This window comes from Podarcis tiliguerta, assembly GCF_965153285.1.
Source record: "Podarcis tiliguerta genome assembly, chromosome: 3".
Lineage (NCBI taxonomy): Eukaryota > Metazoa > Chordata > Lepidosauria > Squamata > Lacertidae > Podarcis > Podarcis tiliguerta.
In genome coordinates this window covers 15,805,945-15,830,587 of record NC_139536.1, presented here as the reverse complement: position 1 = coordinate 15,830,587, position 24,643 = coordinate 15,805,945, and the positions used below count along the sequence as shown (strand labels likewise).

The 24,643-nt window shown below is 43.5% G+C and overlaps 3 protein-coding genes across 7 annotated transcripts in view; 2 read left to right on the top strand and 1 right to left on the bottom strand.

Annotated features, from left to right (window-relative positions):
- Nucleotides 1-6,817, top strand: part of NINL (ninein like) — a 51,877-nt gene extending 45,060 nt beyond the window's left edge. For all 3 annotated transcript variants that reach the window (XM_083432874.1, XM_083432876.1, XM_083432875.1), the window contains exons 21-24: nucleotides 160-273; nucleotides 2,704-2,916; nucleotides 4,177-4,290; nucleotides 6,020-6,817. In XM_083432874.1, coding sequence (XP_083289000.1) covers nucleotides 160-273; nucleotides 2,704-2,916; nucleotides 4,177-4,290; nucleotides 6,020-6,205 — 627 coding nt within the window. In that variant the 3' untranslated portion in view covers nucleotides 6,206-6,817. The remainder of the gene's footprint in view (nucleotides 1-159; nucleotides 274-2,703; nucleotides 2,917-4,176; nucleotides 4,291-6,019) is intronic.
- A 2,015-nt stretch (nucleotides 6,818-8,832) lies between these two features.
- GINS1 (GINS complex subunit 1) lies at nucleotides 8,833-17,256 on the bottom strand. Of its 2 annotated transcripts, none has more exons than XM_083432894.1 (7): nucleotides 17,121-17,256; nucleotides 15,146-15,210; nucleotides 12,577-12,672; nucleotides 12,016-12,106; nucleotides 10,810-10,926; nucleotides 9,793-9,867; nucleotides 8,833-8,997 (listed from the first exon to the last, which is right to left on the bottom strand). In XM_083432894.1, the coding sequence occupies exons 1-7, from the start codon at nucleotides 17,181-17,183 to the stop codon at nucleotides 8,929-8,931; spliced, it is 576 nt and encodes a 191-aa protein (XP_083289020.1). In that variant the 5' UTR covers nucleotides 17,184-17,256; the 3' UTR covers nucleotides 8,833-8,928. The 2 variants fall into 2 exon arrangements, with proteins under 2 accessions (XP_083289020.1, XP_083289019.1); XM_083432893.1 differs by lacking the exon at nucleotides 17,121-17,256 and adding an exon at nucleotides 16,547-16,735.
- Nucleotides 17,257-17,352: 96 nt separating this feature from the next.
- ABHD12 (abhydrolase domain containing 12, lysophospholipase) overlaps nucleotides 17,353-24,643 on the top strand; it is a gene marked incomplete at its 5' end in the record, with an annotated part of 34,237 nt that continues 26,946 nt past the window's right edge. The window contains 2 exons of one of the 2 annotated variants that reach the window (XM_083432888.1): nucleotides 17,353-17,474; nucleotides 19,389-19,556. In XM_083432888.1, the coding sequence (XP_083289014.1) occupies nucleotides 17,353-17,474; nucleotides 19,389-19,556 (290 nt within the window). Of the gene's footprint in view, nucleotides 17,475-19,388; nucleotides 19,557-19,599; nucleotides 20,058-24,643 lie in introns of those variants that run through there. The other variant, XM_083432889.1, reaches the window with a different exon arrangement.

Here is a 24,643-nt window from a genome sequence, read left to right as displayed (position 1 = left end):
TACTTTTATTGTTGTTAGCCGCTCTGAGCCCGGCTTTGGCTGGGGAGGGCGGGATATAAATAAGCATTTTTTATTATTATTATTATTATTATTATTATTATTATTAGATTCCACATTGTTGCTGTCCTCATCCTTCCTTGCCATTCTCTCCTTGAACAGGCCAGCCAGTCTCAGGAGCTGGAGGCTGAACTGGAACGTTCGACACAGGAGTGTCAGATGCTACGGCTAACAAAAGCACAGCTGAGAGAAGAGGTGGAAGAATGCCAGGATCGGGTAGGCTGGTGCAGCTGAATATGGCCTGCCTTTGACTCACTGGGAGCATCACTGCCTGTTACAAATGAGGGCCTAGGCACGGCTGAAACAGCGGTGAAGTGCATGCCCCTGGTTGGACAGAGGAGCAGGACTAGAGCCTTTACACCTGGTCAAAGAAATGTGTCCAAACATTAAACCTAAGAGAAGATCTAGTCCCAATGTCATAGATTTGAGGGGAGGGTAGCACTGTTGTAGCAGGATAGCAGTGTTGCTGTTTTGCAACGTTAAAGAAAAACAGAGCTAGATGAAGATGAGATGGCACTGGTTGTGTACTTCTTACTCTGCAAAACCAACAAGGACCAAGGCACTTTCTACTGGAGTTCGCCTGTTTTGCCTGAGTTTGGATATGCATTGCAAAAAATAAATAAATACTGGCTTCTAGATTCTCCAAGAGAATTAGTAGTGGATTAGTACCACTACTTTATTTTTAATTGATCTGACGAGAAATAACCTTTAAATGGACTGTGGAGTATTTCAGTTCTCTGTGAGCTACTGGGGCCCAGCCATCAGCTATTAAGTTGGGAGGGGAAAGGGATTTGTTGTGCAAAATGCACAATTTTAAGCTTCTTGCTCTGCAGGGTCTGCTGCATGGAGATCAAAGCAGAGGCGATTTTTTTATTTAAAATTACAGTGGTGCCCCGCAAGACGAATGCCTCGCAAGACGGAAAACCCGCTAGACGAAAGGGTTTTCCGTTTTGGAGGTGCTTTGCAGGACGAATTTCTCTATGGGCTTGCGATTCTTGCGATTTTTTCCCCGCTCCCCACCCCCTTTTTCTAAGGCACTAAGCTGCTAATAGCCTTTTAGCAGCTAATCCGCTAATCCCTTAAGCCTTTAATAGCCACTAGTAGCCGCTAAACCGCTAATAGCGCTAATCCGCTAATAGGGTTGCTTCGCAAGACGAAAAAACCGCTAGACGAAGAGACTCGCGGAACGGATTCTTTTCGTCTTGCGAGGCACCACTGTATTGGTAAACCTCTTAATATTTTTTTAATTTCTGAGTGGTATACATGGTGCAAAACAAAGAACTGCCGAAACAATAGAACGAAGCTAAAAACTCCATAGAAGAATACCAATGGTACAGGATCTAACCTTGTGGATCAGGGAAAGTTTTATGCTCTGCCAACACAAGGACATTCTGGGTGGCCACCGGCAGCTGCCCTTGTCGCAATCTGCTCAAGTGCAAAGGGGAAACTCCTCAGCTAATCTATTCTGTTAAATGTCTGGCTCATTCTGCAGCTGGGCTAAAATGTTCTCCTGCTCCCCATTGGCTGATGGCAGAATGTGGGGGGGGATTTCGGGGGTTATTTCAAGGGCAGGAATCTTACCAGTGGTGATGGGACCCACAGTGGAGGCGCTTCCAGCAGCTGGATGTCCCCCGCCCAATTTGATGTCTCAGGCTTACGTTCCTTGCAAATAGGCAAAAAGTACCGTATTTTTCGCTCTATAGGACGCACTTTTCCCCCTCCAAAAATGAAGGGGAAATGTGTGTGCATCCTATGGTGCGAATGCAGGCTCCTTGGCTTCAGCAATAGCAACGCGAAGCCTCCGAAGGGCAGGAGAGCTCCCCCTGCGCTCCGGAGGCATCGCATTGCTTTCGCTGAAGCCGCCTGAAGCCCCCGGAGCGCAGGGAACTCCCGCTGCGCTCTGGGGGCTTCAGGCAGCTAGCCGCAAGCCTTTGGAGCGCAGCAGGAGTTCCCACCGCGCTCCGAAGGCTTGCGGATAGCCACCTGAAGCCTGGAGAGCGAGAGGGGTCAGTGCACACCAATCCCTCTTGCTCTCCAGGCTTCGCTTCGCTGGAGAGGCTCTGCACAGTTTTCCCTCTCTGCGCAGCGCCCCTTCAGCGAAGCGGGAGGAGAAATGGAAGGGGCTCCGTTTCTCCTGCCGCTTCGCTGAAGGGGCGCTGAGCAGAGAGGGGGAGAATTCCCCCCCCCCTGTTCTCCCCCTCCTATGGTCCGGTGCGTCCTATAGAGTGAAAAATATGGTAACCCCTGCATATTGCAACTACGTGCATGCATTTTTGCAGGAAGCAATTGCATTTTGATGTTTGAGGCTTTATTTCAGTTTAGCAGTGCATCTGCCTTATTTGCATTCATCTGGGATTAAGTTCTTTTTGCCTTTTGCACAGCCGGGACAGATGAACGGTGTTGGAGAGGTGTTTACTTTTTTGTTTTTAAAAAGCCAGAGTATGAATAAAATGGAGGACAAAGCTTTAGATTTAAATATATGCCTGCTTCTATGGGAAATAGCTTTGTGGTGGGGTTTGTCCCTACCCACTATTAGAATGCAGCCTCTGATAGTTTCCCCCAGTGCTCAGTCCAAGAAAGTTCTCTGTTCCTGGTCTTCAGCATTTCAACTTTTAATGATGTTTTTAATTTTCTCTTGCATTGCAGCTACTAGAAGCCAACACGAGCTTGAGCCTGGCCAAGTTTCGGCATTCCCAGGAGCTAGAAGAGTTAAAGGGCCAGGCAGGCAATTCCGTACCTAAGGCCTGCCTTGCAGAGCTAGAAAAGAGATTGGCAGAAGAACAGAATGTGGTCAGGCAGCTGCAAGGAGAGCTGGACTCCCAGGCGAAGCAGATGAGATGGCAGGCGGCCACATATCAGGTAGGGAAGAATGGTGCTCGAGTTGTGTCTCATACAAAAATAAAGGCTCCCGAGGCGGAAACGCAGTATGTGTACATGTGTGGTTTTTCCACAGCCTCTTCCTACCTGAAACAGGCACTTTCAAACAGCAACTCTCGCCTAGTCTCCATTTTTTGTTATGTAATTATTTCAACTATTTATACACCATTTAATGCCATAGTCTCTAAGCGTTGTAGAATAAAGTTAGAAAAATCATCCAACAGAGATAAGATCGGTTAAAATTAATGGTGAAAATCCGGGGGCTCGGGGGGAAGGAACCCTTACTTAATATGCCTGTTTAAATAAAACAGTACAATAGATCCAGCACATGAAGCAAAATTCTGTGACTTGTATAAATTATACAAGCCTCCTTTTGTTATTGGTGCAGGAGCACCACATGCAGTTAAGTATCTGAGGCAACGCTGCATGTAAAATACTGTGCTGGGAAAGTTATATCCTAGTGAAAAGTGGACTCTTAACTCTGAATAAAATACAGTGGTACCTCGGGTTACATACGCTTCAGGTTACAGACTCTGCTAACCCAGAAATAGTACCTCAGGTTAAGAACTTTGCTTCAGGATGAGAACAGAAATCGTGCTCCGGCGGCGCGGCAGCAGCGGGAAGCCCCATTAGCTAAAGTGGTGCTTCAGGTTAAGAACAGTTTCAGGTTAAGAACGGACCTCCGGAACGAATCAAGTGCTTAACCCGAGATACCACTGTACCTGTATTATGTAAAGGCTTGGCTGCAGACAGCACATAGAGCACCGATATACATCTGGGATAATTTGTGGATTGTGTTCGAGAATGAGCTCTATTCTGCCTTGGTCAGACCACATCTGAAGTACTATGTGGATGCCATGATATAAGATTATGGACAATCTAGAACAGTTGCAATCAGGATGATAATAAATGGTCTGGAACCAAGCCTTATGAGGAATAGTTGAGGGAGTTGGGGATGTTTAGCCTGGAAAAGAGGAGACTGAGAGGAGATAACGGTAGCCATCTTCAGATATCTAAAGGAAATATTACATGGTAGATGGAGCGAGCTTGTTTTCTCCTGCTCTACAGGGTAGGACCTGAACCAGTGAATTTTAAGTTACAAGAAGAGAAATTCCGAGATAATAAATTGTTATTTCAGATGCAGCATTGGGACTTGTTTGAAGTGAATTGATTTCCCAAGGGTAGTTACTTCCCATAACTGTTGTAATATCACGGCTATGACTTGGTCCCTTTATTTTGCAGGAAGAGCATGAGAACTTGCATAGATTAATGGAGGAAAAGGTGGGAGAACTGGAGATGAATTTGAAGAACGTGCAAACAATGCTTCAGGAAAAGGTGGCTGAACTCAAGGAGCAGGTCAGTGGAATGGGGATTAGGTGGTCTATGGGCCCATGATCTGTTTACGGCATTCTTTTATTAAATGTAAAAATATATAGTTTGTCTGGAAAACGACATAAGCTGGCCAAGAATAGCCAGGGCACCACCAAGATGTGTCCCGAATTATGTCAATGTATTTGGCACGGAATGATTTTCATATATATTGTATTTGAGTGACCCTGTTTCATGGTTTGTACTGTTTCTGGTCCTCTCCAGTCATTTGTAAGTGTTCTGCATACTGTGTGAACAGCAAGCTGCTTGGCTTGTAGGCAACACATAAAAGCTCCATGTGGCAAAATCCAGGATTCTCCACTCTTGGTATAAGCTGTGGCCCCATCACTCAGTGCACTTCGGGCTACAATATATGGAAAGACAAAAGAACAGCTACCCCCTTTCCCGGGCTGGTTTGGTAGGACACAATACTAGAACAGACTATCTGTAGCCATTCTTAGAGCACATCTTCAAGCTAGAACTGGATCTGTGGTGGTTCTAAACTTTTCCAGTTTGGATTTATAGCAAAGCTATTATCCTGGACAGTCTGTATATTGACTAATTATTTCACGGTCAAAACACAAAGAGAATGGAAAATGTGCTGACATAAATTGTTATTTTTTTAACAGAGGGAAGATGGATGAAAAGGGATTATTCTAAACTAGTCATATTGTTACTTCCAAATAGATTACAATTATGGATCAATGTTTGATGATGATGAATTTATTTCATAAAACTTGTATTCCACTTAATTTGATAGAAAAAGAACACTCTCAAAGTGGTTTTCAGAAAAGTCAAATCAAGAAAAAATTACCATACCTAAGTGTACAAAAGTTAAAACACCAAAACATTAAAATTACCACAACTTTCTAAGCATCTGGGTATTCTTGCCTAAACAAGAATGTTTTAAGAATCACCATTTTAATTAAAGACATGATTGTCCCTGTGTTTGCACTGGTTCATATTTTCTGTTTAAGATGGGCTACATTCTGGGAATGGGGGAAAATGGTGGTTACCTCCGAAGGTCTTGATATAAAAACAATTGTTCAAAGCAGGGGCAGCTAACTTGTGGCCCTCCTCTCCATGCTTTTGAACTACAACTCCCATAATCCATGGTCACGCTGGCTGGGAGTTGTAGTCAAATATCATAGAGCATCATAGGTTAAAGGTAAAGGTACCCCTGCCCATACGGGCCAGTCTTGACAGACTCTAGGGTTGTGCGCCCATCTCACTCAAGAGGCCGGGGGCCAGCGCTGTCCAGAGACACTTCCGGGTCACGTGGCCAGCGTGACATCGCTGCTCTGGCGAGCCAGAGCCGCACACGGAAACGCCGTTTACCTTCCCGCTAGTAAGCGGTCCCTATTTATCTACTTGCACCCGGGAGTGCTTTCGAACTGCTAGGTTGGCAGGCGCAGGGACTGAACGACGGGAGCGCACCCCGCTGCGGGGATTCGAACCGCCGACCTTTCAATCGGCAAGCCCTAGGCGCTGAAGCTTTTACCCACAGCGCCACCCGCGTCCCTGCATCATAGGTTAGCCCTGCTTTAAACCTGTTGCTAAAACTTAAAACCAGTGGACCATATCACTTGCTTATTTCCTAGTTAATATTCATGAGTGAAATAACTGCTTTTATAGCAAAACAGTAAGCAGCATGTTTTTGAGTTGTGTATCATCACCAAACACTGATTAATGGAATGCTATTCATTTTATTTTCCAGTTTGAAAAAAATGCCAAGTCGAATCTATTACTGAAAGACCTGTATGTGGAAAATGCACAGCTGATGAAAACTCTGCAGGTTACAGAACAGAGACAGAAGAACACAGACAACAGAAATTTAATACTGGAAGAGAAAATCTCATCCTTGAACAAATTAGTTAGAGAAATAACTCTGGCATCTCAATGAAATCTGCTTTTCAGTTGTTGGCATTAAAGCAAAAATGACAATCTGCGGTAGAAGCAATACTCCATGCAGTGGTCTACTTCACTGTATACATTTCTGACCTTGGCCAAATGAGTATTATTTACTTCTCATGAGACTCAAAAAGGACATGATATTCAAAGGATCCCTCATCTCTTTCATGTGGGAAAACCATCACAGAAAGCAGCATAAGCAGCATGAGAAACATACTCTCAGGGATAAGTTTGAAGAGGGAGATGCAGCTCTACTAATCAGTAGCAATAAACTACCCCATCTCATTTATTTTTTTTTTGCAATGGGGAAGGTAAAGCTTTTAGTGCCTTCTGATCATTTTCACAGAAGTCTCTTTGGCTCTCATTCTGTCTCAGGACTGAATATTATTGTGATTGCAATATTCTTACCTCCCTGTGCCTCACCCCCACTCTGGTCTGTACACTGGCTTGTATTTGTGTATATATATATGTACAGTTTTCTACAAGTATAATATGTACTCCTTTAAATCAGTGTATATTAGATGTAAACAGGAAAAAAACTGCTGTTATGTTCCTTTTTGGTAAAATTTGACATGACTTTTTTAATTAAATGATATTTATACTGCTTGTGAAGTCACTAGATTTTCTGTGTGCAAATGGCTGGGGTAGATATGTCGGGAGAGAGCAGCAAACATAGGTCAAGCTGGAACCCAACTAAATGAAAGGAACAACATGGGTAAGAGCCTGTCCTAAAATAACTAAGGCAAATGCAGAAAATAGACTTTTTAAAGTACCATCCTATTTGGCAGATGAAATCTCATTTAGTTTAAAGTAAGAGAGCAATTGTTTTGGTGTTTTTTTTTGTTTGCTTATGGACAGAGACACCATGTATCAGATTTGTAGAGTTGGAAGGAACCACTGGGATCATCTAGTTCAGGCATCCCCAACCTTCGGCCTTACAGATGTTTTGGACTACAATTCCCATCATCCCTGACCACTGGTCCTGTTACCTAGGGATCCTGGGAGTTGTAGGCCAAAACATCTGGAGGGCCACAGGTTGGGGATGCCTGATCTAGTTCAACCCCCTGCAATGCAGAAATCTTTTGAATAAAATGCTTTATTGTCACTTGTACAACTTGTATACAGTGAGATTACACGAGCACCCCACACTCAGCTCTCTTAGTCTTAATTCCCCTCGTTTACTGACACCCACCCACCAAACCCGAAAGTCAGTTACCCTGTTGTTATCTTTTCATTCAGCAGCCTAACAGCCTACAGGTAGAAGCTGTTCTTTACCCTGTTGGTGCTAATCATGCTTCTGTATCTTCTGCCCAGGAGGACAGCCAAAGTCTGTGGCTCCCTGTAGTCTCCCCCAACCAGTGGTCCTGTGACCAAGTATGTTATGCACAAGCTCAAGAACGGCTTACTCTTGAGTTTGATAGTAACGAGAGTGACTCATTACAAACAACCTCAAAGCAGGTAAAATGTCATAACTTCTGGAAGTTTTGTGGCATATGAAATTGGAGATAAAATTCTTGATCAAATATCAGGAAATATTTAATAAAGTACAATCTGGTAATTAAGGCAAAATGATATAATTTTACATCTAACAATTCAACGTACTACAATTTATTCAGCACTATGCAGACCTCATCTGGAGTCCCTTTGTGCAGTTCTGGACACTGCACAAACTGGAAGGGTACAGTGGATAAGGCAGTACAGATTGCCAGTAGTATGGAAAGCAAGTTCAATGAGGAAAGACTGAAGGAATTGGGTATGTTTAACTAGAGAAGAGAAAGGATGACAGTTGACACACAGAAGATATGTTCTCTGCTACTCCAGTGGACAGGACTAGAGCTAACAGGCTTAAGGTGCAAGCGGCAAACATTTTTATTGAACATCTTACAAGAAACAGCTTGACAATGGAGCCATTTATTTATTTATAATGGACACAGAATTGAGGTGGGTGGTAGCTAGAGCGGGGTGCAAATCACCTCCTTCCTAATCATCAGATAGATGTTTTGATGAGTGGAGAGGGGGTGATAAGTCTCTCCACCCAGCCAATTTGCACAAATCAGTTGTAGAAAGTGGGTATCTGTGTGCATATGGAATGGTCACGCCCACTGCTGGCCTGCAGCCACTTGAATGCTGGTCAAGGCCTCAGGCCAAATAAAACTTAGCCCACCTCTGTTCTGTGAGTTGGAAGGAGCCTTGTAGTTCATCTACTTCAAGGCCCTGCTCAATGAGTACTATAGCATAAAAGCTTAGAGAGAAAACACAAGTATTAGCAGCAATTAAACTGCAACTGAATCTGTATCACTCCTTGAGTAACTTTATCGTTACATCGTTTCAGAGGTCTTTTAACAATGCACACTTAATAGTACACATGTTGCTTCTAAGCGTGACATTTACAGTAAAACGATGTCGGTTCATACAAAAAGGGTAGCGAATAAAAACATGATACTTCAAAATGTGTCCAGAAGTGAAGGCAACACTTGAAGCTATGAACTTAAAAGAAATTCCACTTGTTTTGGGATAGAGATATTTTAAAATTGTTGATCGTATCTTCTTCTTTGTCCTCTTCACTAAGTATCCATGCAGTTCCCACAACAGTAACTAAGTCTCTGCATTTCCCCCCCAAAAAACACAAGACACTGTGTTATGTTTCTATACTTACCCCATTTAAAATCTGCTAAAATGTTTATAGGTACTTAAATCAGTCTTGCGAACAGCAAGTTAAGAAAGGACGTGTTCCAAAATTCCTTGCCTGATTAACTGCTCGCACTTCCAGCGTGGTAAAAAATGCTGTGGGGAAGCAAACAATTTCCAAAGCTGAGGCAAACATTTGCAATCTCTCATCGTCCCCTTTATAAAGCTAAAGCTGGTCTTATTTATGGTGTAGTTAAGGTAGTAACTCCTGCCTCTACCTGTACTGCCTGTTTTCAAATGAGGTCCAATAATAGAATAACCCCTGCTATTTTAGCCATAGCTACTATAAATCCCATGTTCTGTGCATTGCTGTTATTAACACTGTTTAGAAATATGAATGATTAAGCAGTAGATAAATGTCTTAAATAAACCAACATAATGAAATGCTTTTGAATCTTTCCAGCTAGAAAGTACTAAAATGGCTCCAGCGTTTTCCTTCATGAAAATGAGTAGAATGACATGAAAGCTGACAATGGTAAGCATAATGAGAGTGTGGAGGAACCATAGCACACACTTTGCATACAGAAGGTCCCAAACAGACAGCTGCACCATCTCCTTGCTCCTTCCTTCCTAGCCATACCACTTGTTTCTTCATCAGCACTGCTGCATCCTCCTCCCAATTTTCTTGCTGTGTGTGAGATTTCCCTCATCCATCAGCCTGTGGACTTTTATAGGACAGAGGGGCAGGACAATAAAATAATCTCAAGGGCCCATGTAAACCTGGAGTTGGCTCTGGTTCAATCTCTGGGATCTCCAGTTGAAGTACTAGGTTAACTGTACCTAGGGCAACTTCCTGTGCCAGAAGCAGAGGAGAACCACTTCTATCTAGCTCCTTAAACAACAGGGAACCCAAATTGAGTTCTTCTCCGTTTGCTGTCTCATCATAAATACCTGGCTGTTCTTCTTCAACAGAATTGTTGTGCCATCATCAATCTCAAATTCTCCATAATCTATCAAACACCGAACCTGTAAAAAGAAATAAATAATCATCAAATTAAAGTACTGTCAGAGAAATCTGTTAAGGAAAACTAGCTATATGTAGCAAACCTAGACAGCATCTTAAAAAGCAGAGACATCACCTTGCTGACAAAGGTCCGTATAGTTAAAGCTATGGTTTTCCCAGTAGTGATGTATGGAAGTGAGAGCTGGACCATAAAGAAGGCTGATCGCAGAAGAATTGATGCTTTTGAATTATGGTGCTGGAGGAGACTCCTGAGAGTCCCATGGACTGCAAGAAGATCAGACCTCTCCATTCTTAAGGAAATCAGCCCTGAGTGCTCACTGGAAGGACAGGTCGTGAAGCTGAGGCTCCAATACTTTGGCCACCTCATGAGAAGAGAAGATTCCCTGGGAACGACCCTGATGTTGGGAAAGATTGAGGGCACAAGGAGAAGGGGATGACAGAGGACGAGATGGCTGGACAGTGTTCTTGAAGCTACGAACATGAATTTGACCAAGCTGCGGGAGGCAGTGGAAGACAGGAGTGCCTGGTGTGCTCTGGTCCATGGGGTCACGAAGAGTCGGATTAAACGACTAAACAACAAAGCATATGTAGACAAAAGGATTCATACTTCCTATATACGATCACATCAGTAAGTTTCATTTAGCTTTTTATTACCCTGTTAAACAATAGTTATTATCTGTGATAATAAACTGCAACAATTCTGTGAAAAGGTGCTGATAACACCAAGGTTGCAGGTTCGAACACTATATGGGACTGCTGCATATTCCTGCTTTGTGGGGTTGGACTAGATGATTCTCAGGGCCCCTTACAACTCTGATTCCTCTGCCTGCAACAAACTGTTTCCAGTTTGAAACAAGGAACTGACTCCTTAGTACCTACATATGACTACACTGCCAATGACATCCAAATACAATAAGCCTTCCATAGTTCTAAATTTCACTTACTTCAATGTACAAACTTTTGGGGGGCTGAATGTCCTGTGTGAGGTCCAGCCCGTCTCCTCCTCCTAAAGATCTCATATAGGTAGCCAAAGACTTTTTATACTGGTTGAACCACACCACCTGGAATTATAAAAAAAGTTGGCTTAATTAATCCTGAAATACTATTTTCAAAACTGTCAAGCAAGAAATTACCTAAAGATTTAAAACAAAAGACATGGGGATATGAGGGGAGTAATGTGCAAGTTTTGGAACTGCTTACTTCTATCTAGCCTCCTCTATAGAGCATATAGTTCAAATCTGTTCAACTTCCAAAATATTCGGAAACCAAAGTGCGGCTTCTGATTGGCTGCAGCCAACTGGAAGCTGCGGAAGCCCCGTCAGATGTTTGGCTTCCAAAAATAGTTTGCAAACCGGAACACTCACTTCCGGGTTTGCAGTGTTCAGGAGCCAAAACATTCGAGAACTAAGCAGTTCGAAAACCAAGGTATGACTGTACTCCTTTTTTGTCAATGTGCAACAGAAGAGTTATGAATTAGCAAGTAAGCAGTCCACAGTTAATATGTGACTGGGAGTGGGCTCTCCAAGCTCTCGGGCAGATCTTTCCCAGCCCTGATATCAGATTAGTTTATTTGGCAAAGTTGGGGGCTGAACCTGACACTTTCTACATGCAAAGCATGCGTCCTGCCACTGTGCTGCAGCTTACATTAAATCGCGACAAGTGTCTATTTAAGTGTGCCTACATGGCTAAGTTAAAGGTAAAGGTAAAGGTACCCCTGCCCGTACAGGCCAGTCTTGACAGACTCTAGGGTTGTGCGCCCATCTCACTCAAGAGGCCGGGGGCCAGCGCTGTCTGGAGACACTTCCGGGTCACGTGGCCAGCGTGGCCACTCTGGCGAGCCAGAGCCGCACACGGAAACGCCGTTTACCTTCCCGCTAGTAAGCGGTCCCTATTTATCTACTTGCACCCGGGAGTGCTTTTGAACTGCTAGGTTGGCGGGCGCTGGGACCGAACAACGGGAGCGCACCCCGCCGCGGGGATTCGAACTGCCGACCTTTCGATCAGCAAGCCCTAGGAGCTGAGGCTTTTACCCACAGCGCCACCCGCGTCCCTATTACTCAACATTTATTAATAATATACTCTGTATACTTTCCTTTATTTCGAGTACAATCATTGTCCTTTCAACCTAGACATATAACAAATTGGCTTACTTCATCAGTCGACATGTGAAATCGGACAGCGTTTGGCAGCACGCTACCATATTCCCACCTAAGCGCCCGGATGCGAAGTAAGCGGTCATACCTGAGAAAACAAACATGGTAGCATAACAAAAGTATTCATAATCAGAAATAGACATCATTTAATCCCTTAATGAATAATGAAGTGTTCTTAATCAGACTTTTATTTTAAACTGATAACTAACTCCTTAACTAATTATGAAAAAATGAAGATTTTTGCTCTGGTGTTACACAGCTCAGTTCAATGTATGGAGAATCTTAACAGTCCCTGATTTGGGATTATAGTGCCATGTTTACCAGCTCCTGGCCTGAGGCTATTCAAACTGCTCCTACAAATCACAGGAGTATCAATCACAGGTAATGATTTGCGAGGTTATATGGATAAGCCCAAACATGCAAATCCAGTGACCTTGGGAAATCCCTCTGAAATCTACCAGTTCCAGAAGTGAAGGAATAAAATCTTGGAATTGGGAACAGTTTCTGAAATGCTTTTTATCTCATTTCCCTAGTCACAGATGACTGCAAGAAACTTACAGGTATGCAACAATACATCGGCGATTTCTCAGCAGAGAGCAGTGGCGAAACTTGATTGTTGGAATCAGCTCACTGTGTCCTGATTTAGCTTCATTTCTGATAATAGAAGGACAAGCTATATTACATACACTTTGAAAGCAAGAAAAATAAAAGTACACATTGTGGTTAGGGGGCCCACTTTAATTAGTGTGTAAACCTAGCCCATCATGCAACGACTGCATTATTAGTTCTTTTACTCTGTGCACGCTGCTCTTCTCCAAAAAGCAGCTCACAACAAATCAAATAAACATCAATAATTAAAACACATAAATAACAATTATGAATGAGAATGTCAATAAGTAAATGCATTGTAAAAATACTTCAAGGATTGCCCCTCCCCATATGAACCAACCAGCACCCTGTAATCACCATCTGAGCCCGTTCTTTATGTGCCTCCTCCATGAGAGGTCCAGAGTGTGGCAACACGATAATGGACCTTTTCTGCAGTGTCTCCTTGTTTGTGGAATGCTCTGCTCAGGGAGGCTCATCTGGCATTTTCATTACATATACAGTGGTGCTTCGCAAGACGAAAAGAATCCGTTCCGTGAGTCTCTTTGTCTAGCGGTTTTTTCGTCTTCCGAAGCAAGCCCATTAGCGGATTAGCGGACTAGCTATTAGCGGCTATTAAAGGCTTAAGGGATTAGCTGCTAAAAGGCTATTAGCAGCTTAGTGCCTTAGAAAAAGGGGGTGGGGAGCAAAAAAAACAACCCCAGGAATCGCAAGACATGTTCGTCTTGCGAAGCAAGCCCATAGAGAAATTCGTCCTGCGAAGCACCTCCAAAACGGAAAACCCTTTCGTCTAGCGGGTTTTCCATCTTGCGAGGCATTCATCTTGCGGGGCACCACTGTATCTAGCTGCCAGGCGAAAACATTTCTCTATAACCAGGCCTTTGACTGCTTAACATTCTATGGCCTTTTAAATGTGTTTGTGCGAAGGTGCTTATTGGTTAGTTTATCTTTTATTGTGTATTTTATGTTCTCATTTTGTGTTTTTATGTTGTGAACTGCTCTGTGATCTTTGGATGGATGGTATACAAATTTAATAAAGTAAGTACCGTATTTTTCGCCCCATAGGATGCACCGGCCCATAGGATGCACCTAGTTTTTTGGGGGGGGAAATAAAGAAAAAAATTCTTATTCCCCCCCCCCCCAGGTGCGGGGCTGGGGCGCGGGAAGCCTGAGCTTCCCCCGACCCCAGAACAGGCTGCTATCCGCGGCTAGCGGAGGGCTGTGTGAAGCCCAAAGCTTGGGGTGTGCTGAGTTCAGCGCGCCCCAAGCTTCTGGGTGCAGGAAAGCTCTCCGCTAGCTGTGGGAGAGCTGCGTCTCCCACGGCTAGCGGATAGCTTCCTGAAGCTTGGAGAGCGAGAGGGGTCGGTGCGCACCAACCCCTCTCGCTCTCGAGGCTTCAGCAAAAGCCTGCATTCGCCCCATAGGACGCACACACATTTCCCCTTCATTTTTGGAGGGGAAAAAGTGCGCCCTATAGGGCGAAAAATACGGTATGTAAATCCTTTCCCTTTCAGTTTCTCTGTGATCTGCAAAGTACTGTATTTGGAAAGAGAGAACTTTGTGGTGCAGAGAATGACAGGGTTGGTCTAGCTCTAAGCTCCAGTATAAAGTTAAATAAGACTCAAGCCAAGTCCTTGGGCACACACAATGGTCTTGGGGAATGGGGCCTTTTTATTACTTCACAACAGGCTTTCAAGAAGCCATGTTGCTTCCTCCAATGGCTGGCAAAGAAAGGATTTGAGTGTTATCTCACCTCAACTTGTGGCTTAGGGAAGGCAGAAGCAGTCAAAATGTGATGTTACAATTCCTGCCTCTCTCTAAAGCCCATTGCAAAGTAAGTGAGGAAGATGGATCTCAGGTAATGGTACAGCAGGCTGTAATCATCTTTTTTATATAAAATATTTTATTTTCGTTTAACAATATTCTTATACATTTAAATCATTTTCAGTTTTTTACATCTGAGATTACTTAAATCCCCAGACTTCCCCCCACCCTCCCCTGGTTTCCAGTTTTTTCTGATCATTCTACTGCATCTAATTACATTTTTCAAATTCATTTTGTATCCCCTTTTTAAACTTAAGTGATATTACATTATAAGTGTTATGACAATCGTGATAGTGTTTTTCGATATCTATAGTGGTCTTTAAGATACTCTATAATTTTTCCCCACTCGTCTAAATTTTTTAATCATCTTGGTGTCTGATCTTCACGGTCATCTTCACCATAGTCCATCACACTATACACTAGACTATGCTGCCACCAAAGTGAGAGACCAATTCCTTCCACTCTTCCACAGCATTTTTTGCATGCACCAGAGGATGTGGGAGTAGAGAACAAGGCTGCCTGCTAAACCAAGTCCAAGTCTGTTGACAGCCACCAAGTTACGTGGAAAACTCATGGTAGTTATAAAGTTGTTTCCATAATATTAAAAAGTATTTTATTTCTCACTTCTGCAACTTATTTTTTAATTCTTTTAGCAGAGTTTTTTTGGGTCTGTTTTCCCTGAAAGAACCTTACTTACACATCAGTTTGGTTATGTTCATATAATGCTTTCATCTCCTCAAGTACTTGTCTGATTCCATCCTCCTGCAACATGGAAAGTACCAATTTCATTAATAATTTGACATGATTAGTCTGCCTAATTCAAACAAAAAACCGCAATAAATAAAATGCACGCCTTTTTCCCTATAAAAATTGAAGTAGCCATCAACCATTACCACAGAAATATTTATATGCAACTCAACCGACAGCTTTAGCCAGCATATCACCAGTTGGAATATTTATTTAAAACATTGTAAAATAGAAAACATGTGCCAACTCTACACTCAAATATGCATACATATTTCTATTCTAGTTCTATTCCTCTCTGTCCACTATCCAGAATTTGTTTCTATCAATATTCTGAAGTTTTCCCTTTGCTTCTTTTCCTTTTGAGCTGCTAGATAAGACAATGACTAAATATTTGTACAAGTGAGTGGTTCAGCATGATTACAAGCCTCATAGAAAATACTCAGCTGTTATGGTCATGTGTAGGTTGCAGGGCATTTTCTACAGAAGCTAAAGAAAAGATGTGTACTATCAACATAGCTTAGACCACTCTTTCTCTCTCCAGGGGCATCAGTGAACATTTATTGGTCAGATGTTCATCCAAGTCAACCGTGATGTACCTCAGTGCTGATTTTCAGGCGCAGTAGTCATTTAGATTTTCAGTCCAACTTTCCTCTCCATATATTTGTAAAGTTTGTGGGGAAATGCTCACTAAGTAAATTCCAGCAAGCTTATTCCCAAGTGAACATGCATAGGATTTCAGTCTCAGGCTGACTAGCCAACCAGATAATTAATGGGAAGGCTTTTATACTGTAGAACGTTATTTTATTAGGCAGTCAGGTACTCCCAGATCCACTCACTCAAATCATCAGAGAAATGGCTATCAAGAGTTTAGTCTGCTACCTCTTCCCACTCACCATCAAACCCTCTATCAAGGTGGGCTTTATGGCATTAACGCCAATCCAGTTCGCCATCCTCTTTGCTTTTAACAGCCATCTTCATGAAGGAATAGCCTTGTGGAGCAATCCCAGCCATCCAATCATTTGTTTTGTTTGTTTCATAAAATTTATACACCGCTTGGTCAATAAAATAAAATCGGGGGGAAATACATTAAAACATACAAAAAGTTAGAATGCTAAAGCAGGGTAAAAGCCACAGCGCCATTCCTGAGTATCAGTGAAACCCAGTCAGATGGGCGGGGTAAAATTAATAAAATTATTATTATTAAGTAGGAATTCAGGGAAGGCTAGGTATCAAGAAGCAGGGAGTTCCGAAGGATCCCCGTCCGCTTCTCTCACGAAAGTCCCCTCAGGGCGGCTGGGCGGCCCTTCGGAGGAGGGGGAAGGGAAGGGAGGCCGCGCCGCCAATGGCTCACATTGAAGGAAGGAAGCTGCCCGTCGCTGGCGCGGTGGAGCTCCCGGATGAGCTCGGTCGCTTTCTCGCAGAACATGGCCGCGGCCGGACTGCTCGATTCCCCTCAGACGCGCAACTGCCTTCGCTCGGCGCGCGCGGCAGCAAAACCCGCGCCACTGAACTCCTCGGCCAATAGGAAGGCGAGGGGGAGAAGCACCGCCTCTTACGGTACGGCAAAAGGGAAGGGACAAACTTAGCTCTCCCTCGCAGCTGTTTCCTATAGCTCGCGGCCGGCGGTTGTTTGGAATTGCAATAACAGTATACTGAGTTTCGTATCACAACCTAGCCAGTGTTTGAAACCTCTGGAGTTGTGTATACGTTTACACCGTTAGGGATTCAGCTGGCGGGAAGAGAGATCGTTGGGGATCTGATTCAGGCAACCGAATGTGTGAAACTTAAATATCGTTTTCCACTTTCTTCCTGAACCAGCTTTGCAGTGACATTCATTTCATGATTCAGCTGGTTTTGTTTCGATTTGTAAAAAAACTCACATTGTAAGTCTTCTGTGAGATGATGATGATTATTATTTAACCCACCTTTTCCTTCCTTTTAAAAGTCGAGAGGTGGGAACAGATCAGCTTTGACCAGTTTACAAACATGTCACTCCAGAGAGTTTTGACCCCACTGGATTATGGCCAAAAGCAGGGCTCCTCAGCACAACCATCGGGCCTCGCATCCAGCCTCCAGCACATCTTCTCCTTCCTAGACTGAACTTTTCATGTTGTAGATGGCTGGTGTCATCCATGGATTCCACACGGATTTAGTGCAATGTCTCTGAGAACCAGTGTGGTCCAGCACTTAGGGGACTCAGGCCAGCTTGATGGGTTGTACATGGCTTGTGTCCATGGTGAAGATGAAGGCAGGAGACTTACAGATAAAAATGAAAACTGATAAAAACATAGAAAAAACAATAATTGAAAAAACAAACACTGATAGAAATAAAACCATATACATATATAAAAACTAGCAAAAGCATACAAATGATTTTGTTGTTGTTTAGTCGTTCAGTCGTGTCCGACTCTTCGTGACCCCATGGACTAGAGCACGCCAGGCACTTCTGTCTTCCACTGCCATCCGCAGTTTGGTCAGACTCATGTTTGTAGCTTCGAGAACACTGTCTAACCATCTCGTCCTCTGTCGTCCCCTTCTCCTTGTGCCCTCCATCTTTCCCAACATCAGGGTCTTTTCCAGTGAGTCTTCTCTTCTCATGAGGTGGCCAAAGTATTGGAGCCTCAGCTTCACGATCTGTCCTTCCAGTGAGCACTCAGGGATGATTTCCTTAAGAATGGATGTGTTTGATCTTCTTGCAGTCCATATACAAATGATTACCAAAAAAAACAAAAACAAAAAAAAAGCCAACCAAGTCAGTTCCCAAAAGCCTGTTGGGACAAGAAAATACTGGTATTCACCTGCCAGCAGAAGGACAACAAGGAGACAGCCAGATACAAATAAAGATGCAGCCAAACACACTGGGATAGCTCAGTCAGCAGAGCATGAGACTCTTAATCTCAAGGTCCTGGGTTTTCTTCAGGAACAAGTGAAGATCTACATTGGGAACAGGGGGGAATCAAATCAACTTTACCTAACTGTTGAAGTGGGAATCAAAAACCATTGCAGCAGGGAAGGGACCTAAATTATGCTGGGTGGGCGCAGAGACCAGAGGGCAGCCTCCCTAGGTGTAGGAGGGCATTTCCTCCCTAGGGGTAGGAGGAGACCAGCAGTGCCTCTTATTTGCTGAGAGACTTGATGTAGAGGCACCACTGAAGTGGGGCTGCTGAGGTGGTGACAGATCCAGACTCCAAGGAGCATGTCACCCAAAGCCACTGCTGCTGCAGCAGCCACAGTGGTAAGCAATGTATCCCTTAGAGGCTGGATCTGCTGCTGCTGTGGATCCTGCTGCCTGTGGTGGTCACTTCACCTTGCCTCATAGGTGAGCCAGTCCTGCTGAGCGCTGTGCAAAAAGCAAAAGCCCTTGAATGCATATAGCAAAAGAGGAGGGCAGTCGGATGTCAGGTTAAAGAGCATTTAATAACAGGAACATAAGAACCATGCTGCTGGAATTTTAGAGGCAGCTTAGCTATTACTAGAGATTTGGAAAATATGACCTTGCATTCAAGTTTTTATAAAGAGCATCTGCCCGCAGCATGCTTTCATGTGTAGCCTCTAACATGTAGATAACTGACTACAGGTCTGAAAAACAGTATAATATAATATAATATAATATAATATAATATAATATAATATAATATAATATAATATAATATAATATAATATAATATAATATAATATAATATAATATAATATAATATAATATAATAATGCCGCAATGTCGGATGGGAAGCCCAGAGTTCAGGTAAGCAAACGGTTCAGCCCGCAAGCTTGTGACTTCGCGGTTGCCCTCATTCAAAATGGCCGGGGCAGAGTGGGGCGGGGAAGCGGAAAAGGCGTTTGCAAACACTGTACTGTACTCAGATATGTATGAGGGCATCCGACGACGCGGGAGCCATATTTTTTGTGAGCAAAACAATACCATGTTTTTTAAATAAAGGCGGGGGCAGGAGGCAGTCACGTTTGCCCTTCCCTGTGACGTAACCGCGTAGGGAGGTCAGGTGGGCCGAGGCCGCCTCTGATTGGTGGCGCCGGAGAGGCGCCGCTAGTCTTTCGGTTGCTGGGCTGTGGTTGGCATAATGTAGGGGAAGCCAGCGTCGGTTTCGGGACGGAGGCGTCTTCCCTCGAGCGGCTTGAGCTGGCACCGCCCGCGCGTTTCGCACCGCCGGCATGAGAAAGCGGAACGAGTCCGTCACCTTGGAGCATGAGCGCTTCGCTTCCTCCGCTCCGGCAGCGGCTGCCGCGTCTTCCTCCTCCTGCTCCTCCCAGCAGCCGGATAAGGGCTTCAGCTTGAGACCGAGCCTGCGCCTGCCTGGTAGCTCCCGGCCCGCCGCCGACTCTGGCATGAAGCGAACGCTCGGCAGGTGAGGCGACCCCCCCCCCCGCCGGCCCCCGTCGCTATGGCAACCCCTCCATCTTCTCTTCAACCGCCAGCCCGGCCTCGGCCTTCCCCGTTTCCCTGGCAACGGGCGGCCCGCTCGACGTCGCCGAGCCTTCTGACCCTTTCAACCGCCGCCTCTTCTCTCCCCCCCCCCAAGAAAACCCCTCACACGGGGGCCTGGCATTACTATGGCAACCCTCCTGAGCCCCGCCGCCAGCCGCCATAGCCCCGAGCGATTCATACTGGAATGCCCTTGGCTGTGTTCTTCTCCGTCCGGCTTTTTGTTCTAGGTTACGGGAGGGGGGGACGAAGGCGGCCCTTGCGACGGAATGAGCCCCTGCCTGAAGGGGCTGTCTGGTTTGCTCGTGAAAGGGTCGGAGGCCTTCGCTGCTGGGTGTTCCCTCCCCTATTGCTGCAATGGGTTCACCGAGTGCGGCTGCAGGCCAAGAAGAGGAGGGTGTGTTAGAGCCGGACGGCGATTCAGGTTTGCGGAGGATGGCTGTTTTCGTGGGGTGGGGGTGGTGGGGTTCGATATGGCTTTGAAAAACAGAGCTCTGAGATGTTTTAGTCGACCTTGAATGGTGTTTGTCTTTACTTATAAGCATATTGCTTTGCTGCAAAATGGGTTATCGGGTACAAACCTTTTATGAATGAACTACTGTATCTTCACACCCCCCCCCCCGAAAAATATTGAAAACTATGTGCCCTTGACCAATGGGAGGATAGGGGGAGATTTTCCTTTCTCCCTCCCCCTCCTCCTTGCATCCTGACTCAGCTTGTCAACAACACATATTTTAAAACGCACACAATCGTTTTTCTTTTCCCGTTCTGTATTTTAAATTGCAAAGTGTTAGAGAATAGTAAATGATGGGGGTGAGGGTGGTCAGAGACTGATGAATGATTGGAGTACCAGTCAGCTAGCAGCAGAGAAAGAGATTAAATGAGAAAATGCTTGCCTGTTATATTGCTGGAAAGGGACTTTGCCTTTGTACACATTACCAGTTTAAAAGACAATACAGTGGTACTTCGGGTTACATACGCTTCAGGTTACAGGCGCTTCAGGTTACAGACTCCACTGACCCAGTAATATTACCTCGGGTTAAGAACTTTGCTTCAGAATGAGAACAGAAATCGTGCCGCGGCGGCAGCGGGAGGCCCCATTAGCTAAAGTGGTGCTTCAGGTTAAGAACAGTTTCAGGTTAAGAATGGACCTCCAGAACGAATTAAGTTCTTAACCCGAGGTACCACTGTTTATATAATCTGTGCTTCTCCTCTTTGTCACCTTTATTAAAGGGGTGGAGGTTGTGGAGGTCAGCACACTATGAGACCTTCATATTAATCCCATGCATGTTTATTTGGTAGAAAGTCTTATTGTGGTTAGGAGGGACAAGGGACTAGGGTTTGCCAATCAGACAAGTGCTAGTAGATAAATAGGTACCGCTCCTGCCGGAAGGTAAACAGCATTTCCGTGCGCTGCTTTGGTTCTCCAGAAGCGGCTTAGTCATGTTGGCCACATGACCCGGAAGCTGTACGCTGGCTCCCTCGGCCAATAAAGCGAGATGAGCGCTGCAACCCCAGAGACGTCTGCGACTGGACCTAATGGTCAGGGGTCCCTTTACCTTATTGTGGTTGCTGGGACTTGCTGCAAGTAATTAGGCATGGTGAATTCACAGCTGTGATCACTGACCTCCCAAGCCTTCAAATCTCAAGTAACCATTAATCAATAATCTCTGACGGTAAAGTAGAAAAGATTAATTAAATCTCAAATAAATATAAAATGTAAGGTGTCCTCTGAGCATCCCTATTTTAGTTGCAGTCCTCAGCGGAATCTCTGGTGCCACCAGAGTGTCCATTAGTTTGAAGATGTTGCCTCACAAACCCCATGCATGGGAGTAGTTGTAGTTAAATAATAATATAGGTGTCTCCACAATCCTGTTTATTCTGCATCCCGTGCATGGGAGTAGTTGTAGTTAAATAATAATATAGCTGTCTCCACAATCCTGTTTATTCTGCATCCCACACACTCCCACTGCTGTTTGGGAAGCGGTGTACACACATTAGCCACAATCCACATCTATTCTGTTGTTTCTTATGTAAAACTATGCTTTGAGTTATTTCCCCCCAAACCAGCTTTGATCTGGATTGAGAAAAATAATGATCTAGCTTTGTTTTATGTTGCTAATGTGTACAAAGCCAAAGCCCCTGTTCAGCATCATATTAGCAAATGTTTTCTCATTTCATCTTTTCCTCTGCAGCTAGCTGACTAGTCCTCTCTACACCATCATCAGTTTTTGACCACCTCTTCCCCCACCATTTGCTGTTGTTTAACACACTGCAATTTATAAGTGCTCTAGAACTTGGTGGTGATTATCTTCGTTTTTAATTCTCACAGCAACCTGTGAACAAGGTTAGTCTAAGGATTGGGCAAACTTCAGAGTTTAGCAAGGAATGATCCTGGGTGCGTGCATGTCAGATCCATAATTCATCTACAATTGAACTCTATCAAATAAATGTGTGTGGAGAAATCCAAGAATTTCTCTCACAAAGATCACTTCTCAACAAATGAAATTGCTGCTCCAGAGAAGCGGACACGGAGCAATGGATCCAAACTACAAGAAAGAAGATTCCACCTAAACATTAGGAAGAACTTCCTGACAGTAAGAGCTGTTTGACAGTGGAATTTGCTGCCAAGGAGTGTGGTGGAGTCTCCTACTTTGGAGGTCTTTAAGCAGAGGCTTGACAACCATATGTCAGGAGTGCTCTGATGGTGTTTCCTGCTTGGCAGGGGGTTGGACTCGATGGCCCTTGTGGTCTCTTCCAACTCTATGATTCTATGATTCTATGATCACTCAATAAGCACTTGAAGAACATACAGTGGAATCCACTGCATGTTTACTTGGAAGTAAGCAGCACTGAGTTCAATAGGACCTACTTCTCAGTCACATAGGATTATAAGCTTCATATATGTACAAAAGAGTCATAATCTGTAGAGAAGTCATTTTTCTGGGATCCACCAGTGGCATGTGCACAATATGTGGTGATGCACAGAAGGGCCTAATCTGTTGGTACTCTGATTGTGGAGTGTCTTTCCAGTGAAATAATTCCTGGTGCCAACACATTTAGCATTTTTCTACCTACTAAAGAGTCTCATGTTTGCATTTGTAGGTCATTAGAGTGTGTGTTGGATGGATAGGTTAAGCTTTAATTTTGTATTTTTAGCATTTCTTGTGGTTGTGTTGATTCATAGTTTTTTTATTATTTTAAATCGGTCTTGTGAATGTTCTTGTGAATTATATATTGTACTCTTTCATCTTTTTTTGATGAAACATGGGTTAAAAGTACCTTTAATAACTGACAATTTCAGAGCTATTTCAGGACAATTCTCTCAGGCTTCCTTTACGTTTACCAAGTTGTCCTAAGGTTTCTTTGCTTCTGGTATAAATGTAATTCATTATGCTGTTGTAAATTTTCTTTTTCAATTTCTCTTTGAGTTCAGGCATTATTAACAATGAATACTTAAAGCAGAAACACCATAAATATTTATTTAAAATATTTATAATACTACCTTTGTTGAATAAAAACAAGATTTATATATTCCCTCAAACAGATTTCCAAGTTTTCCCTTTCTGGATTTTTAATTCTGAGACCAGTTTAATTCAATTTTATTTTGAAAATTTTTGGTGAACCTTTCCTGCTTTTATAAATTAGTGTACAGGCTTATGTGTAATCCTGAAAAGTGAATATAGTTTTGCCTCACTTAGTCCATGAAAGACATCTTGGAGCTTTTCCTGTGCAATAAGACAGTATGCTTTAAAATGAGTGGAGATTCAACCATTTTTAAAATCTAAATATATATAAATTGCTTTATCAGAGTCAATCCATTAGTCCACCAATGTCTACTTTTAAAAGCAGTGTCAGAATTCTCTTTCAGAGATGCTTTCTGTGGAACTTTATCTGGAAATGGAATCTGGGCTTTAAAATGTTTGTGAAGCATGTGCTTCATATGCTTTGGTAAAGTCAGTAAAGTCTTGGGAGAGTTTTCTACTGGAGATGTAAATTGTTTTGGTTATTTTACATTCCCTTTGTACCATTGAGCTTTCTATACCTTATTTGCCAATCAACCTTGTTAAACTATCTTACTTTTGAGTCTCATTATCTCAGTCTGACACTGATCAGAGTTTGGCATCAGTATAAATAATGGGGTGGTTTGGATGTAATGCTAAACCATAGTTTAGTGTTACGAGAAAAAGCCACAAAGAGCCTTAGACTTGTTTGCTCTCCCCTCTTCCTCTGGTGTATCCATGAGGATGACTTACTACAACCTCTGTGTTATTTGAACCCAAGTAAACTAGCACCAAACTGTAATTTATAAAGCTTGCTTGTTTCAACCTGCCATAGTTAAAATTGGCCACCATTAAGGGTTTGGGCAACACACTGAACTGCTGGTTAATCTAAAAAGGAAGCAGAAGCTTCTGATCTTCAAACCATGCTGGAGGAGGAGAAGAGAGTACTGTCCCAAGACTCATTGAAGCTTGTTCTCTGAACGCAAAACCATTATTTAGTTTTGTGTAGACACAGCCATTAAGTAGCTTGAATTGTCTCTGTACTTAGCCTTCTATAGCTTACTTGTGTGTACTTTTTCATTGTCTGGCAGTGAAGTACAGGGGGCATTAAAAAAAATACATATGTGATCTTTTTCATGCAATCTATAGTGGAAAACTTTCTTAAGAAGTCCAATACTCATATCATAGCTGAACCTGCTGCTGGAAAAACAAATGTATAAACAAATGCATGCGTAGTGTTAGGATTACTGAATGAATGACTTTGAAATCAACCACAGTAATGATCTGGCACAGTATTTGAAACTTGATTTTTACAAGATATAAAAGTCCTTCAGTATGCTGCTGCTGTTTGCCCTCAAGCCTTTCCACCTCCTCTTCCTAGGCTACTTGTTAACTGCATGTTTTTCTAAGAAACTTGGGCTTTCCTGTGCTTCTGTGCGGACTATTTCTCTGTGTCCCCCCTCCCCTTGCTGTAATGTAGGAGAGGAGGAAAATATGTTTGGTACTG